Source organism: Vipera ursinii (genome assembly GCF_947247035.1).
Source record: "Vipera ursinii genome assembly, chromosome: 2".
Classification (NCBI taxonomy): Eukaryota; Metazoa; Chordata; class Lepidosauria; order Squamata; family Viperidae; genus Vipera; species Vipera ursinii.
In genome coordinates this window covers 82,159,639-82,175,540 of record NC_139513.1, presented here as the reverse complement: position 1 = coordinate 82,175,540, position 15,902 = coordinate 82,159,639, and the positions used below count along the sequence as shown (strand labels likewise).

General features: G+C 39.5%; 1 protein-coding gene across 1 annotated transcript in view; it reads right to left on the bottom strand.

Moving 5' to 3' along the window:
- The window catches only part of CAMK2A (calcium/calmodulin dependent protein kinase II alpha), a gene marked incomplete at its 5' end in the record, with an annotated part of 163,740 nt that overhangs the window by 39,057 nt on the left and 108,781 nt on the right, over nucleotides 1–15,902 (bottom strand). Inside the window, 5 exons of the mRNA XM_083351103.1 lie at nucleotides 1,106–1,189; nucleotides 3,566–3,668; nucleotides 7,567–7,639; nucleotides 9,726–9,791; nucleotides 13,947–14,001. Coding sequence (XP_083207229.1) covers nucleotides 1,106–1,189; nucleotides 3,566–3,668; nucleotides 7,567–7,639; nucleotides 9,726–9,791; nucleotides 13,947–14,001 — 381 coding nt within the window. The remainder of the gene's footprint in view (nucleotides 1–1,105; nucleotides 1,190–3,565; nucleotides 3,669–7,566; nucleotides 7,640–9,725; nucleotides 9,792–13,946; nucleotides 14,002–15,902) is intronic.

The following is a 15,902-nucleotide window of genomic DNA, read 5'->3' as shown; positions in this document are numbered from 1 at the left end:
AGAAAATTACAGCCCAGGCAATTTAACATGTTCCAGGCAAATTGGAAGAAACTATAATCAAACAAAAAACAAACTAAGCCCACAGAGGGATAAGGCTTGCTGAAGGAAAACCAGTGTGGATACTGAAGAGGTGATTCTGTCTCATGAACCATTTCAAGTCTTTTGCAAGGGCAATGGATGGTGGGATCTTGTCAATACTGTATACCTACATTTCACAAGGCCTTGACAACATTCCTCATAAAAGGTTCTTGAGTTCTCTTATCTCTTATGGGTTTAGGTCATCTGTCCTAGTATTTTTTTACTAATTATGAGAAACCAAAGTGTAAGAACACATGGGCATTGTTTTCAATGAAGAGAAGTTCTTCAAGGATGAGTGTTGGGACCAGGGTGTTTTATTTTGTCCATGCATTATTTTCGTTTAAAAGATAGCACTAAGCTGGAGAAGTTTGCAGATATTATCAAACTGTTCTAATGCATGTGGGAGAGCAAAAACTCTTAATGCCACACTTAAACTAACAGCATATACACTGTCTATAACGAACCAGAGGTCCTTACTTAACGATGATAATTGGGACCAGGATTTCTGTCGTTAAACAATGCAATCATAAAGTGCAACATCACTGCCAGCTGTGTGAGTATAGCCAGGCAGGAGGGTGTTATGGACCGGCTGGTTGGGCATGAATGTGTTATGGAGTGTGGGCAGGGCTGTGCTGTGGGTGGGCGCATGCTTCAGAATAAGCAACAACAACAAAAAAGGACTGGGAACAACTCAAAGGAGGGAGTCATAGTCTTCTCATAGGATTTCATTCTAACCTGTTACTTAGGTTAATGGTGATATGGACTCTAGCTTTCCCAAATTAATGCTCTCCAATCTATCAAATTTCAAATGCTTATTCCCCCCACCCCCCACCCAAAGTGACTTCTGAACACATATAGAGCATGCCGGTTGGGGAAGGCATTCCACTAAAAATTTTCACAAATAGCCAATCTTATGGACAAGCTATGAATGATTGTGGACAAAAAACTGGTAGTAGATCACATGCGACTCTTTTTATGTCCCTTAAGTTACTGTCTTCAGCATCCTTTGAAACATAGTCTCACTTACCACATGCCCAAAGGTCAACAGCTTTGCCATAGGGATCCTTCCGGAGCACTTCAGGAGAAAGGTAACCGGGAGTGCCTGCAAAACCTGTAATTGTCAAAAGAGATAGCTAATTACACTATTTGGCCCCAGGAGAATCAACAACTTTTCATTTAGAACCATTCTCCGTCTTGGGATTTTTTTAAAATCCCATTTATATCCTGCCCTTCTCCGAAGACTCAGGGCGGCTTACAATTTAAGCACAAACCAATGTGCTTAGCAATAGCCTTCATTCTATGTATATGCCTGCTTATTAGGGCTTTCGCGCCCCCCCCCCGAAGCAGCATTATTACAAAGTCAGCTTATTGCCCCCAACAATCTGGGTCCTCATTTCTTATTACATGATAAATATGAAGAGCTGAAATAGCAGTGATAATTATCATCTCCTGAGCCTCTTGTTCTATTATGATGCACATATTATGGGAGCTGTTCTTCTAACTTCTACTCTGTTTGGATCCAATTTTATTGCTCCCGCTACTCAAAAATGCTCCCCAAACAGCCCTATTTTTCTCTCCCCTAAAGCTAAGAATGCAAGCAACCTATTTCCCCACTGGAGGGAACTCCTCCTCCTGGTTTTGAGTTCACTCTATGCAGTGGTGGGACTCAGCCAGTTCGCACCACTTCGGCAGAACCAGTAGCTAATTTTTTGTTGCCCAGGCCCAGAATGGACTTCCGGAAGTGGCATCCACACAGAGAACCGGTTGTTCACATATTTGAATCCCACCACTGACTCTACGAGACTTGTACTGGGAATGCTGGCTTGATTGCTTCCTATCTCTTCCTTGGTGTAACATGAAAATGACAAAGTTTTGTTAGCCTGCAAATAAAACAGCAGGCAGGTCTTGGTCTCTTCTTCTCCTTTGGAATGGGAGGATATTTATTGCTGCAGGACCTTTGGCAGTGGAGCAATGATTTCACTCTTGATTCTCACAGCTGCAAGTCTCATTGATTGGAAGATGATCACTAATCATCCTCCAATGTGTTTTGAGGGGTTATGAAGTACAAGCAATGGCCAACTGAAAGCACCTTGCATCCTATCCCTGGCCCATCTAGGCATGTGCTATCAGATCAAACTGACTACAGCTCTGTGAAGTCTCAAAGTAATCATCTTTTCCAGCCTTGTTATTCAAGATCCTTTTGGGACTTTTTGAGTTGCAGAAGCATGTGCTACACTAGTGTATTTGCAAAATGTATTTATGACTTAGAAATTATAAATGTATTCCCATAACAGCCTGTGTCTACAGCTCAAAGATACAATAGTAACAGACATTAGAATGACCTAATCAGCTTGCAGTTATTGTGAGTTAATTAAACCCCAGCTACTACTCCATATTTATGTATGTCTGTATATAAATACATACTTTCTCTCAGTGCTTTTTTTGTAAAAGAAAAAGGTGCCAGAACTCACACACGTCGTACAACCCACCTTGCCTACCCTACAAGGTTCTATCCTAAAACGGTGCCGGAACTCTGTTCTGGGTGTTCTATGACAAAAAAAGCCCTGCTTTCTCTCATCTGGAGTGGTAGCTGGCTTTAATATTATATAATATTACAGAGAGAGAGAGAGAGAGAGAGAGAGAGGGGGGGGAGAGAGACAGAGAGAGACAGAGAGAGACAGAGAGAGACAGAGAGAGAAATGTCTAAATAAATGCCACTAGGGAAAGACTAATATGACCACAATGAACATATTCGTTTCTACAATCCATTTATATTAGGCTGCTTTAGTTAGTCTAAATCAGGGTCATTGACTTTTTCAAAACAGAAACTCCATTAAAATAATTAGTTTTAGAATACAGCATATTTCAGCAATATGCGATTCTCATACATCTGACATATTGTAAATAATCACAGCTCTCCAGACATTTAATCCTTTAGCTTGACCTGGCAGAAGGTGCTTAGGAATGACCTGGCCAGAATAAAGCTTTAAACACAGTAGCTGAATGACCCTCTCAGAGCAGAGAATACAGGGGTTTTTTTAACACATATATAGTATACTTCAGTCTTGAAACTGTTGGCTTCTTCCTCCGTGCTTTTCAAATTAACAGATACATGGTGGTTTGCTTAGGGACATTGGGTAGCTGAGATATGGCTCTTCCCAGACTGGGAGGTATTTATTCCTGACTGGCTTCAGCCTTACGCCAGTTTACTTTCTTTCTTTTTAATATAATTTCATTGAAAGTTTTAACAAACAAGAATAAACATGAATATAAACTAAAACAGAGTAAGAAAGAAAAAAAACAACCAGAGGAAAGTATCAATCTATCATTTCAGAGGGTACCATTTGTAGAAAAATACCAATTCACAGTGGTGTAGAATTAATAATGCCCTGCTTCATTTTAACAAGAGAGTAAAATGTATTTTGCCCAATTACAGACATACCCAAACAAAATGGAACATCTGCAAGTCCAGCTTTCTTCTACTTACCAAACCAAGCCTGCTGTTCTCCTTCCACTTCAATAGCAAGACCAAAGTCAGCTAGTTTAACAGCAGCCCCCTTCAGTTTGGAGGCCAGCAAGAGGTTCTCTGGCTTTAAGAGAAAAAAAGAGAAGAGAACAATAAAAATGCAAAGAAGAAAGGTCCCACTTTTCTCTTGTGACTGAGATGCAAAAGTGTTATAAATAGAATACTAAACTTGGCACACTTCCACATCTCTAAGAATACAAATCTATATTTCTCGGAAATTTGGAGAGCAATAAATTTATTTTTAGTATAGGTAGGATAATGAACAGAAATAATGCAAAAATTCTTAAAAAGAGGAAGAGGAAGAGGCTGTGGATGAGAAACAGTGTATAGAAAGATTGATTGCTACAAAAACAAATGAGGTTGAACGATGCTGTACAATGTGTTAAGACGGAAAAAGGATAGCTTCAAATGAGAGACAAGAAATTAAGATTAAAAGTAACAGAGAAAATGCAATATTTTAATGAATAAAAATAGTTTAAGAAAAAAAACTCAGCAAATGGAATTCAGAATAAAAGTGAGAAATGCTTTGTGCTGAAACTGAAGTAGAGAACATTGAAAGAAATACTGTAAAGGAGGGGTCCCCAACCCCTGGTCCATGGACTAGTACCGAACTGCAGCATGCCAGAAACTGGTTTGCACAAACAAGGAAAGCCCCATCCACAGGATGCAGGCAGCACTCAAAACCATGCCCCCTCCGGTCCATGGAAAAACCTCTCTCTACGTAACCGGTCCCTGGTGCCCAAAAGGTTGGGGACCTCTGCTGTAAAGGCTTATATGGGAATAATATGTCAGAATAAAATTGAAATGGATACTAGCAGTGCTTTTTTTGTAAAAGAAAAAGGTGCCGGAACTCACACATGTCATACAACCCGCCTTGCCTACCCTACAAGGTTCCATCCAAAAAAGGTGCCGGAACTCCGTTCTGAGCGTTCTATGAGAAAAAAAGCCCTGGATACTAGTAACTTAGATTATGGCAATTTGCTGTACATGGGACTGGTGGTGAGTTGACCCAGAAGCTACAGATGATAACAGAATGAAATTACAAATTTACCAGCCACCAAAGCTAATTGGTTCAATAGAACCACACCCATGTGGCAGAAGTTGCATTAGTTGCCAGTAACTTCTAAGTCCAATTCAAGGTGCTGATTGATATCTAAAATGTACTTCTAAGTCTTAAAGCCTCATTCCTTTGGACAATCTAATTCAGGGGGAATCTGCCTGCCTCATACAGTCTACTTGGGAGAGAGCACTGTAGACTCCTGGCCCCTGAAGGTTATTAGTGAGAGGTTCATACCAGGGCTTTTCAACCAGTGTTATGTGTACCACCTGTGGTACTTTGCCATGTGGCAGGTGGTACACAATGCTCCCAGAGAAGTGTAGTGGGGGAGGGGAATGAGGCAAAGCGACCCAAGCCTGAGGGAGAGGCAGCTGCAGCTACAGGACTGTCTGGGCTTGGCAGAAGCCCCAGGAGCCAGCAGGGCTCCAGCTGATTGGCTCCAGCTGATTGGTGCTTCCGGAAGCAGCATGGAGATGGAGGTGAACTGAAGAAAGAGAGGGAGGAGAGGAAATGCTATAGAAGGAGGTGGTTTGGGCAGGAAAGAGAAAAAAAGACAACAGGGAAAAAGAAAGAGAGCTCAGCAGACAGGGAGGAAACAGGGACAGGGAAGAAACAGCAGCTGTTGCTGGAAGAAAAGGTCCCCTGGTTCATTTTCTCCAGCCAGGAGAATGCAATCAGTGCTGAAGCTGGCAGACAAGCATGTCGGAAAGGAGGTGGGTTTATTTAGTTCTGGATCAGCTGGCAGCTTGATTGGGTTACCATAAGGATTTTTTTAATAGTTTTTACAGCATTTTGTAATTCAGAGGCTCGGTTTGTGTGTTTTGGTTATTGGAATATTTTAGTCTGTATTTTAGTCTAGCAATGAGTGTTGACTTCCATAGGTTTAATCCCTTTAAACAAATGTAATTAGTTTTACCCCCTTATCTTGAGTCTGTCTATGGCTTTTAGAAAGTTTTCTTTGAAGGTAAGCAGGCTTAATTTAAGACTAAAGCTTGTCACAATTGCTGGAGCCTTTCAGTCTAGCATTGCAACATTGTGATACGTGACACGCCTGAGGCAGCTTAAAGAAAAAAACCCTGGAGTTTAAGAGTTTCTTTATTTTGTGAGGCTTTCTTGATTTTCACTTGATTCCTGTGAACTTTAAGACCTGTGGACTTCAACTCCCAGAATTCCTCAACCAGCCATGAGGGCTGAGGAATTCTGGGAGTTGAAGTCCACAAGTCTTAAAAGTGCCAGGTTTGAAGACCCCTGAGCTAGCTGGTAGTGGTGCATATTAATAAACATGGATAAATTCCTCATACATTTGTCAGTGCAAAGGGAAAGTGATTCAGCAAAGGAACAGGCACTGAAGAAATTAAAACTGGTACTTTTTTCCTTTTTTTCTACAGTTTGTAATATTTTATTAGTTTATAAGAATAAAATACAAAAGCAAATAGTAGGACACAGTGGGGAAAAAAGGGGGGGAAAGTGAGGGGGAGAAGGGGAAAAGAACAGACTTCCTCTGTTGCAGGAGTAGAAGGAAGCATTAACATTGAACCTCAACTTTTTACTTTTCCATAATATTATAAACTAGCCATTTCTATAACAACAAATGAATTTAATCAGTAAAACCCCAAATTCCCCCCCCCTTTTTTTTTTAAGTCATCAAGTTTTTAATACCTTGCTAAGCACTGGTGGTACACAAATATTGTTGTGTCCCAAAAGTGGTACAATCAGTGAAAAGGTTGAAAAGCCCTGGTCTGTACAATGGCTTTTTCAGGAACAGCCTCCTCATTAGGGAAAATGTTGCTCTACGTAAATCAGAGTGGCCTCCGCCTTTTTAATGGGATGATGGCTAAAACACTTAAATTTTCACAGAACCTTTAGAATGGAAAACAGTAAGCAATTGCCTAAGGGTGTTTCTTTGTTTATTACCCACTGCAGTCCAGAGATTCCTGGAAGCTTATGTAAAGTATAAAGCCAAATAAAACATCACTCTAATCATAAAACAATTAAAACAACTGTAGCCACACAGAAAGCTATAAGTGATAAAAATAGAAAATGAAGATGGCTTGCTAAAATCAAGTGAAGATTTTCTGGAAGAACTTGGATTTTACAAGCTTTTGAAATGTTAGCAAAGAGGGGACTGGCCTTTTCTCAAAAGGGGGCTGTTACACAGGGTTGGTGCCGCCTTGGAAAAACAACATCTCCTCACTTGGATCTCCTGAAAATGTGGAACCAGTAGCAGGTCCTCTCTTTTTGATTGAATTGGTTGGGCTGTTACTGGTGTGAGCAGATGCTCCTGCAGATAGCCAGGTGCCAGGCCATAAAGGCTTAAATCAGCAGTTCAAATTGCACATTAACAAGAGAAGATGTGTCAGGACCCACCCCAATCCACATCTTAGGAAAACAAAAACTCTTGGAATCAGTTCTAGTCCAAAAGGAATTTTTACTAAGACATGCTTGGTTGTGGAAATACAAGACAGGACTGAGTATTGTTTTACAAATTGAAACTCTATAAAGGGATCCCAGTTCAATCCCCCTTCCCTCAACCCCATTTGGTCAGCCCCCATCATTTTACTTTGTGTCATCCCTTTCGTGGGAAAAAAGGAACTTTAAATCTTTATGGTTATTGCCTTCTTCCTCTACAGAATTAAACAAAGACACAGTCCAGATGCCTTCTTCTCTAACCCTCCCTTTTGTTCCCCCAGTTCAAAAGGTTCCCTTGGTCTTTGAAATTACCTAAGGCAGGCTTCCATGGGGGGGGGGATAATGTTTTAAACATATATGTATGAATGTGATATAAATGGATTCTGACAAGATGTTTATTTCACGGAGGACACTTTCACTCTAGGTCTTGTGAAGTAAGTTTAAACAGAGGAATGCTTTTAAGTTCTTTCAATTTTACAATGTATAAACATTTTACCTTTAAATCCCGATGCACCACGCCCATCTGATGACAATGCAAAACAGCTTCCAGGATCTGCTGAATGCAATGGCTAGGAAGAAGAAACATGGTCACATTATGTCATATTCCTCGTTATGGGTAATGGGCTGAGATAATCTTTCTCAGGGGTCTCCATTTCATGCTTCACTCCTTCTCTCATTTTCTATCTTCCTATGTGCTTTTCTGCCGAGAGCCAAGCAGAAGAAGCCTTCATTACAATCTTAGCTTATTTAACAAAGAGAAATCTGACTGTATACTGAAAAGCCACCAAGGAATCTTTAGAGTTACTTGGGCTCCTTTCTGTGAGAAACAAAAAGAACCTAGAGGATTTCTTTATAGGACAACCTGACCAATTTCTCACATAAATGATGACTTTAGATGACATGACCATCCCAATAGGGCTACTGTAACTGGGCTGCAAAACTCCAAATAACAATGAGATAGCAGCAAGCTGCCCCCCACTATTTGGTGTCATCTAGCGCTCATTAATATTTGGCAGATTTAATATGGTAGCCATAAAAAAACATTTTGTTCATTTTGGTAGATCTCACCAGGGTTGCTAGATGAGTTATAAGCATCATGCAGGAGACCTAAAGACACAGGTGGCAGAACAGAGAGAACAGCCACCTGTAAAATGAAATTACTCAATTCCCAGATGCTAAAATGCAATTGGTTTTGAATTTCAAGCCTGCAGCAAATTTGCACGCCTTGAATTGGGTATCTTTTACCTTCTGCAAGGAAATCTCATGGATTATCTTCCCTGTGTTAGACACAGACATCCTCTTGAGTTTGCTTTACAAACTGGAGGAAATATTTGTCTCACAAAGGCCCAATACCCACCTATGTCAGTATTCCATTGAATTTTAAACCATTAAATTTAAATTGGAAATTCAGATACAAATTAAGCATCAACTTCCCTCCGCCCTGTGCGTTCCCACAGAGAGGGCCTCCTCAGGGTGCCACCGGTCAGAGAATGTCGATTGGTGGCCCCCAGGGGGAGGTCCTTCTCTGTGGGCGCCCCGGAGCTATGGAATCAGCTACCGGTTGAGCTCCGGACGGCGCCCGATCTTCGCTCCTTTCGCCGCGAGCTAAAAACATACTTTTTTGAACAAGCTGGCCTGGCCTGATGGGGGACTGGGGGGGTTGTTATTGTTATTTTACTGGGGTTTTAAGATGTATTTTTAGTATATGGGCATGTATTTAATTATTTTTTAACTTTTGTAATTCTGTATTTTTATTCTTGCCCTGTTCACCGCCCTGAGTCCTTCGGGAGAAGGGCGGTATAGAAATATTATTAAATTAAATTAAATTAAATAAAAATGAAATGAACTGAAAAGGAAAGGAAGTTCATTGTTCATGAGGTTGAAAGGCATAAATTATTCTTGATTATCTAAATCAAAAGGGAGCAGACCTTTGCCTTAGAGAATTCTCCTTGTTCAAGAGAAGGCTGAAGACCACCAATCTTAGTTGCAATTTAGTTAAGGCGGGTTCACAGTTTGTGCCAAGCATCATATAGGTTCGTTGAGTTCGTTTAGCATGTTGTGTAAACCTGATCTATTTTTTATAAATAATACTTTATAATGAATATGCCATGTGAACTCATTTAATAAACCATAGTACAGCACGATGTGTGAACCCCTGTATAATGACATTCTAATCACCTGCAACTATCTGAATCCCCATCAAGCCTTTGCCCACCTCTAATAAAAACTATATTTTTTCTCTCGTATCAGTGAAGTCAAAGCTTGGAGATATACAGCATTACATATTGCTGCTATTTTAAAAAAGAAAAAAATAATAATAAAACTCTAGAATACTAATAGCTGAAATGTAGTTCTAACAGAAGAAACAGGCAGATCTAACAGAGCAAGGAGCTGAAAATAGATTTTATAAGTGAAAAAAATAATGTTTTCACCCTTCTGGCCTATTAATTTCACTTAGAAAATTTAGGAAACAGTTTTTTTCTAGACAAAGAGTTTTCAGCCGCAACAACTTTAAAATGTGTGGTCTTCAACTCCCAGAATTCTTCAATCTGCCTGCTAACAGGGGAATTCTGAGAGTTAAAATCTACCAATCTTAAAATTGACAAAGTTGAAAAACATTGTCTTAGAGATACTTCATTACCTTCCAATACCTACCTGGCATCTGCTTCACTATAGTATTCTCTGGCAACAATGTCTTCAAACAGCTCCCCTCCAGTTACACTGAAAAGCAAGGAAACGAGAATCAGCTTCCATTGATTGACAACGCCAAATAATTGCATGTACTATGTAAGGGCCTTGACCCAAATTTAGGTAACTATCAGACAGAAAGAATTTAGTTGATGAAGGCTGAATTGTAGAGTGTAGTGGGCTCATGCTGTGCTCTCGATCTCATGATGACCCCTATCAATCTTAATCTAACTCAGGGGTGTCAAACTCAATTTCATTGAGGGCCGCATCAGCATTACGGTTGCCCTCAGGGGGCCGGGTGGGTGTGGCCTGGGTGGGTGTGGCCTACTGGGTGGGCATGGCTAGAGTGCATATGGCCTACTGGGTGGGCGTGGCCAGCTGTACATCGTTCGCATCAAGGGTGCCTATGGGGGCCTGGGCAGGAGTGGGACAGATCTGAGGGTCTCTGGCAGAAGGAGGGTCTCTGGGCCAGGGCCAAGGCAGTGGGAGCCATTCCCTCACTCTTTCCAGGATGGCTTCACGGGCCACATGAAACCACTTCGCGGGCCGGATCTGGCCCCCGGGCCTTGTGTTTGACATGTCTGATCTAACTGATACCAGGTCTTATAGAGTATGGTTATCCTGACCTAAATGCATGTTCATATGTATTTGGATTCATTTTTTTTCACTTTAATGATTGATTTCCCCCCCCCCCACTTTAATGATTGACTGTAGGAAACAACATATTATCACTGTTAGGTTCACAGATCTATACAGGCAGTCTTGGACTTACAGCAGTTCATTCAATGACCATTTAAAGTTACAATGGCACTGAAAAAAGTGACTTATGACCAGGTTTTACACTTACGACTGTTGTAGCATCCCCAGGGTCATGTGATCAAAATTCAAACGCTTGGCAACTAACTCATATTTATGATGGTTGCATTGTCCTGGGGTCATGTGAATGACTCTTGCAACCTTCTGACAAGCAGATTCAATGGGGAAGCCAGATTCACTTTAACAGCTGTGTTACTAACTTAAGAACTACAATGATTCACTTAACAACTGTGGCAAGAAAGGTCATAAAATGGGGCGAAACTCACTTAACAAACGTTTCACTTAGTAACAGAAATTTGGGGACCAATTGTGCTCATAAATTGAGGACTGCCTTTAATTCCATAATAAACTAGCAACTATGAAAGGCGTATATATTTGAGAAAGCAGGGTACTAAGATAAAAATACACACCTGAAGGATATTGTAACTAGCGATATTTAGGGTAAGATAGGTTGTAAGAATAGGAGCCTTTTAAAATAAAAGACTGCGTGCCATGCTAGATTAACACATCTGTTTTATTCGTATGCAAAGTTATGATTCATATACAAAGCAACAAGGCTGTTCAGAACAGCTTTACTTTCTAATCTACCTGGACACTTTTTGAGATCACCAAAATGAAATTAAATAGGATTTCTAAAAAGAATAAGTTAAAACTAGATACTCTCTCAAGGCAGGAGCTTTACTGGAAATGTCTGAATATAATACATGTGTGGGACCATTAAAGGTGAATGAACATTAATTGAGTTTTCTGAATACACTGAATAAAAACGCTATGAAAAGTTAAAGCTTAGAAGGGAAATCAAAGCTTGACATCATATTTGGATAAAGAATGGCAGATACTCAATCAAGGGAGATGAGGGGAATACTTGGGTTCTTTAGAGCTGAGAGATTGGTGGCTGGGGTCAATCAATCAATCAATCAATCAATCTGGTCATTGACTAATTCAAAAAGAAGAGGAGAAATTCCGAGACAACAAATAAAAATTGTAATAAAACTAATGAGCCCTGGAAGTTGGACAGCCTTGGTAAAGGATCTCCTGCTTGAGCAGGGGGGTAGACTAGAAGACCTCTAAGGTCCCTTCCAATTCTGTTATTCTGTTCCGTTAATGATAAAATTCCATGTTCTCAATGTACTACATATTCTAGCAATATTAAAGCAAAATTTAGAGAAATAAAATTATGTTGGTATCACAAGATTAACTATAAATAGAATGAATCCAGGTGGCCTACAAATATGGGGAATTATTAGATGTAATCAGTGATTTTTGTAGTCAGGACATTATACCAGAACACGGCAGGATATGTGTGTGAGAGAGTGGATTCTCTTGGATATGGGAGAAAATCTTCACTGCTGGAAAAGAAGAGGAATGTCTGTGGATTTAGTTTATTGTCAATGAACAGAGTTTGAAGGACTATAATCCTAATTCATACATTTGTCACATATAACCTAATGTTTCTTTTATGCATGAGTGGGATTTCCACCAAGTATATATTTTGCTTTGTTTTATTTGCATAGTGTCTTGCCCATTTATGGAGAGGGCAATTGTCTTTCAGCACCACAAATTCTATACCATTATCTATGAGCAAGGTATTAAGTTTTTCATTCCCTAAGCCAGTTTTTCCCAACCTTGGCAACATGGTACTGAGTCGTGGTGGTGCAGTGGTTAGAATTCAGTATGGCAGGCAAATTCTGCCCACAGTCTGGAGTTCGATCCTGACTGGCTCAAAGTTGACTCAGCCTTCTATTTTTTGAGGTCAGATTGTTGGGTCAATATGCTGGCTCTGTAAACTGCTTAGAGAGGGCTGTGAAGCACTATGGAGCAGTATATAAGTCTAAATGCTATTGCTACTGCTATCCCATTTCCATCCCAATCTTGCTTTTTATTTTGAATATGTGAATTCTACAGTAATGAATCTAAGCTGAAACAACAGGCAGGATCTTATAAAAAACGGAGAGAGAATATTGCAAGAGCAGATGGTTCTCCAGGGACTCCATGTTAAAGATGCTAATTTTTGCTCTAATAACTTTGAAGGACTGATCTGCATAAAAAGCAATGGCAATTCTATTAAAGCTGCATGCCTCATAAGGGGGCACTTAGATGTAATCATTTCCTGAGTTGATGAAAATTCCAGATGTTGCCATTCTCCATTTGGAACCGTCACAGATTTCCCTACCCCATTTTCCATTTTTTTTAACTATGGGAAATCCTTTGAGGAGTAAGGTATTGAACAGTTGCATTGTGTATTTTTATTAGCTACTGCAATTTTAATGTCTAAACCACTTAGTTACTACTTTCTGATCAGAATTGGGCACAAGCTATAGAGCCAAGGTATCTAAGAATGAGTGTCACCATCTCAAAGTAGAAACAGAGGATAGATTTTAAAAGGACTGAAGCTAATTTTGCCAGAGTGATTAGGCTGCCCATGATGTACATCAGTTGACTCACAACTGATAGTCTGGGAAGTTGCAAAACCATCCCAGAAAAAGGGCACAGCAACCACTTCCATATAACTACTAAGAAAACTTCATGACTGCCATCCCCAGGCAGCCAAATTTGATTGAATAACACTTTAGGGTACTTTATGGTTTATCATCAAATGGGGCTAATGTTTTTTGTAGCACTAACCTGTTTTTCTGAAGATGGTAACAGAACAACAAAAAAACAGTGTGTACACACCATATACTGCAAGAAATACAGGGTAGAACAATGGCTAATGACCCTCGTTTACCAGTCTACTATAGAGAGCGTCCTCTCACACTGTATTGTGGTTTGGTATGCTGGCCTGACAGCCACTGATAGTAAAGTATTACAAAGGGTGGTGAGCATAGCACAAGACATTCTGGGCTGTCCCCTGACACCACTGGATGACATCGCCAGGGCTCGCTGCCTTGGAAGAGTGGAGAAAATTCTCAGGGATGACTCACACCCTGGACGGTATCTCTTTACTCTCCTACCATGAGGTAGGAGATACAGGAGTATAGCCAGCCGTACCAACAGGCTGAAGAACAGCTTTTATCCATGGGCTGTTAGGCTCTTGAACAGGAAATAATTTTATAATTTTATGTATGACTGACTTGCGAGGCCGGTGTGTGGTGCAATTAGCTCACATGGTGTAACAAGATTGTGGGTTTGTTGTCACTGTGAGTTGTGGGGGGGCATGAAGGGAGGCTCAGCCAATCTCAATGTATACATGATTGTACTTTGACAATAAAGGTTCATTCATTTGAGATCCAATATGCAACATGGAATTCCATGGAGAAAAGCACTCTATGGAAGATGAAGTAGGCATGCATGTTTATGTCTATATTCTTACTGTTCCATGGAACTCTCAACATGTATAGGAAAATGTTTGGACTTTCTGTAATTACTTACAGGTCAAATATCAAATAATGGTGTGCCTCTTCCGATATGCTGTCATGAAGTCTCACTGCAAAAATAAAAGAAACTTATTATTATTATTACTACTACTATTATTTTGTTTGTTCAGTCAGCCAGTTGTTTACACTGGACTTGGCATTTCTGTCCATCTATTAAGTCCTTCCCAAGGACCTGAATAAGCTGATGTTGTTTGATGGCATTAAAAGATATTATAACAGGATGTCAGCTGTTCCAAGTAAATCTGCCTTTTGCTATTGACAAGTGGTCATTTTATCAATGCCAGTTGGATTAAATGGAGCTCCAGATATTACTATATAATATCATTATTTCTTTATACAATAATCAAAATTCTCTACAATTCTAGCAACAATCTACTCTTTCAGTTCTGTAGTTGAGCAAAACACTTCCTTGCTATAAAATGAAAGTACAAGAGCAGAAAATAAAACAATATTGAAATCCATCTTTTTCATGTTCAGAGTCATGCCTCCTCTTCAGTATTGTCAGCAGTTGAAACCCAAATAAATCTGGAGGGTGCAGAAACACAGATATTCTTATAGACCATGACTATATTGCAACATTTCCATGGGAAATATTGATGATATCAGAATGTGAAACTAATAGAACAGAATGTTTGGATGTCATACAATGGAGAAGAGCAGAAGGGAATATGAAATTAAGGGACTTGGAACCAATAAACAGGTATCTTCTATTTGTGCCCAGATGTGGATTGATGGGATTACTGAGAATGGGGAACTTGTTTCACTGAATATTCAATTCATTCAATTAGCTTATATTACCCAATAACATTTTTCAGATCTTTGTATTGTGTGTTTAAAGTCATTGGAACACAAATTGCATTGCATAAGTTGCAATGTTGCTTTACCATTGCTCACATCTCAGCCTGGTTCAGAGAAAATATACACCTTGATACATAATATTATTTTAAACTAAAGTAGGGAAATGTTTATCGCTTCTAAGTTGACATAAAATAGTCAACCGGCCATTGCTTGAATTCTTAGCTGAGTCGTGTATGTGGTATAGCCTAGAAAATGTTTCTTGAGTTAACTATTAAATTTTTTTGCAATTTAAGTGTTAGTTCAAATTCAGGAGAAATCATTAATGTACATCAGAGATATGTGAAAACATTTTAATGTTATTTAAGACAGGAGGATCTTGGATATTAATATATTTCCATCTATATTCACTTTGTAGGTTTTAATTCAGTAGATACACTTTAAGGTACTGTGATTATATGTAACTCAATAGCACAAAAGCATTGCAGATCTGAAACTTCACCTTGCTCAGAGAATTAGCAATGAATTGTAATTGCAATTTTCAGCAATTTTATCTGGAAATCACTATAGCTTATCCAGTTTCCTTTGTTTAGTAGCATATTGGATCAGGATGAAAATTGAATAATATCCTGTCTAAGAAACTCCCCATCTTCTAAATAGAAATTGAGGAGACTCTTAGAAGTGCTGCAGTCAGGTTTAGAATAGGATAAAAATGTTTTACTCAAACTTCAGAATGTTATCTTTGGAATCCAACAATGAAAGATCAAACAGATGCTTTCTCCTCAACCAATAGCTGATATAATTTGCCTGGCAGGATACCTCAACTTTAAAAGAAATCTTACTATCACAGCATTCTAGCAGGCAGGATATCTATGGCTGTGTGGCTTAATTTGATATTCTCACACAAATACTTGTGGACACCAGTTATCAACTCAATCTGGAGATGGCTTCCATGTCCAAAGTGACACTCCCTTTAATTCTGCTGCAGCCCTAAACAAAAGCAGAAGCAAAATGCAGAGCATACCAGAGCATACAATCAATGTGGCTAATATATTAAAAACATCCAAAAATCCTCCCTCCCCCATCTTTTTCATTATTAAAATGACCATAGGATTTGTCTTTTCCCATCACAAAATAGTCTAGTGGAAAATACACA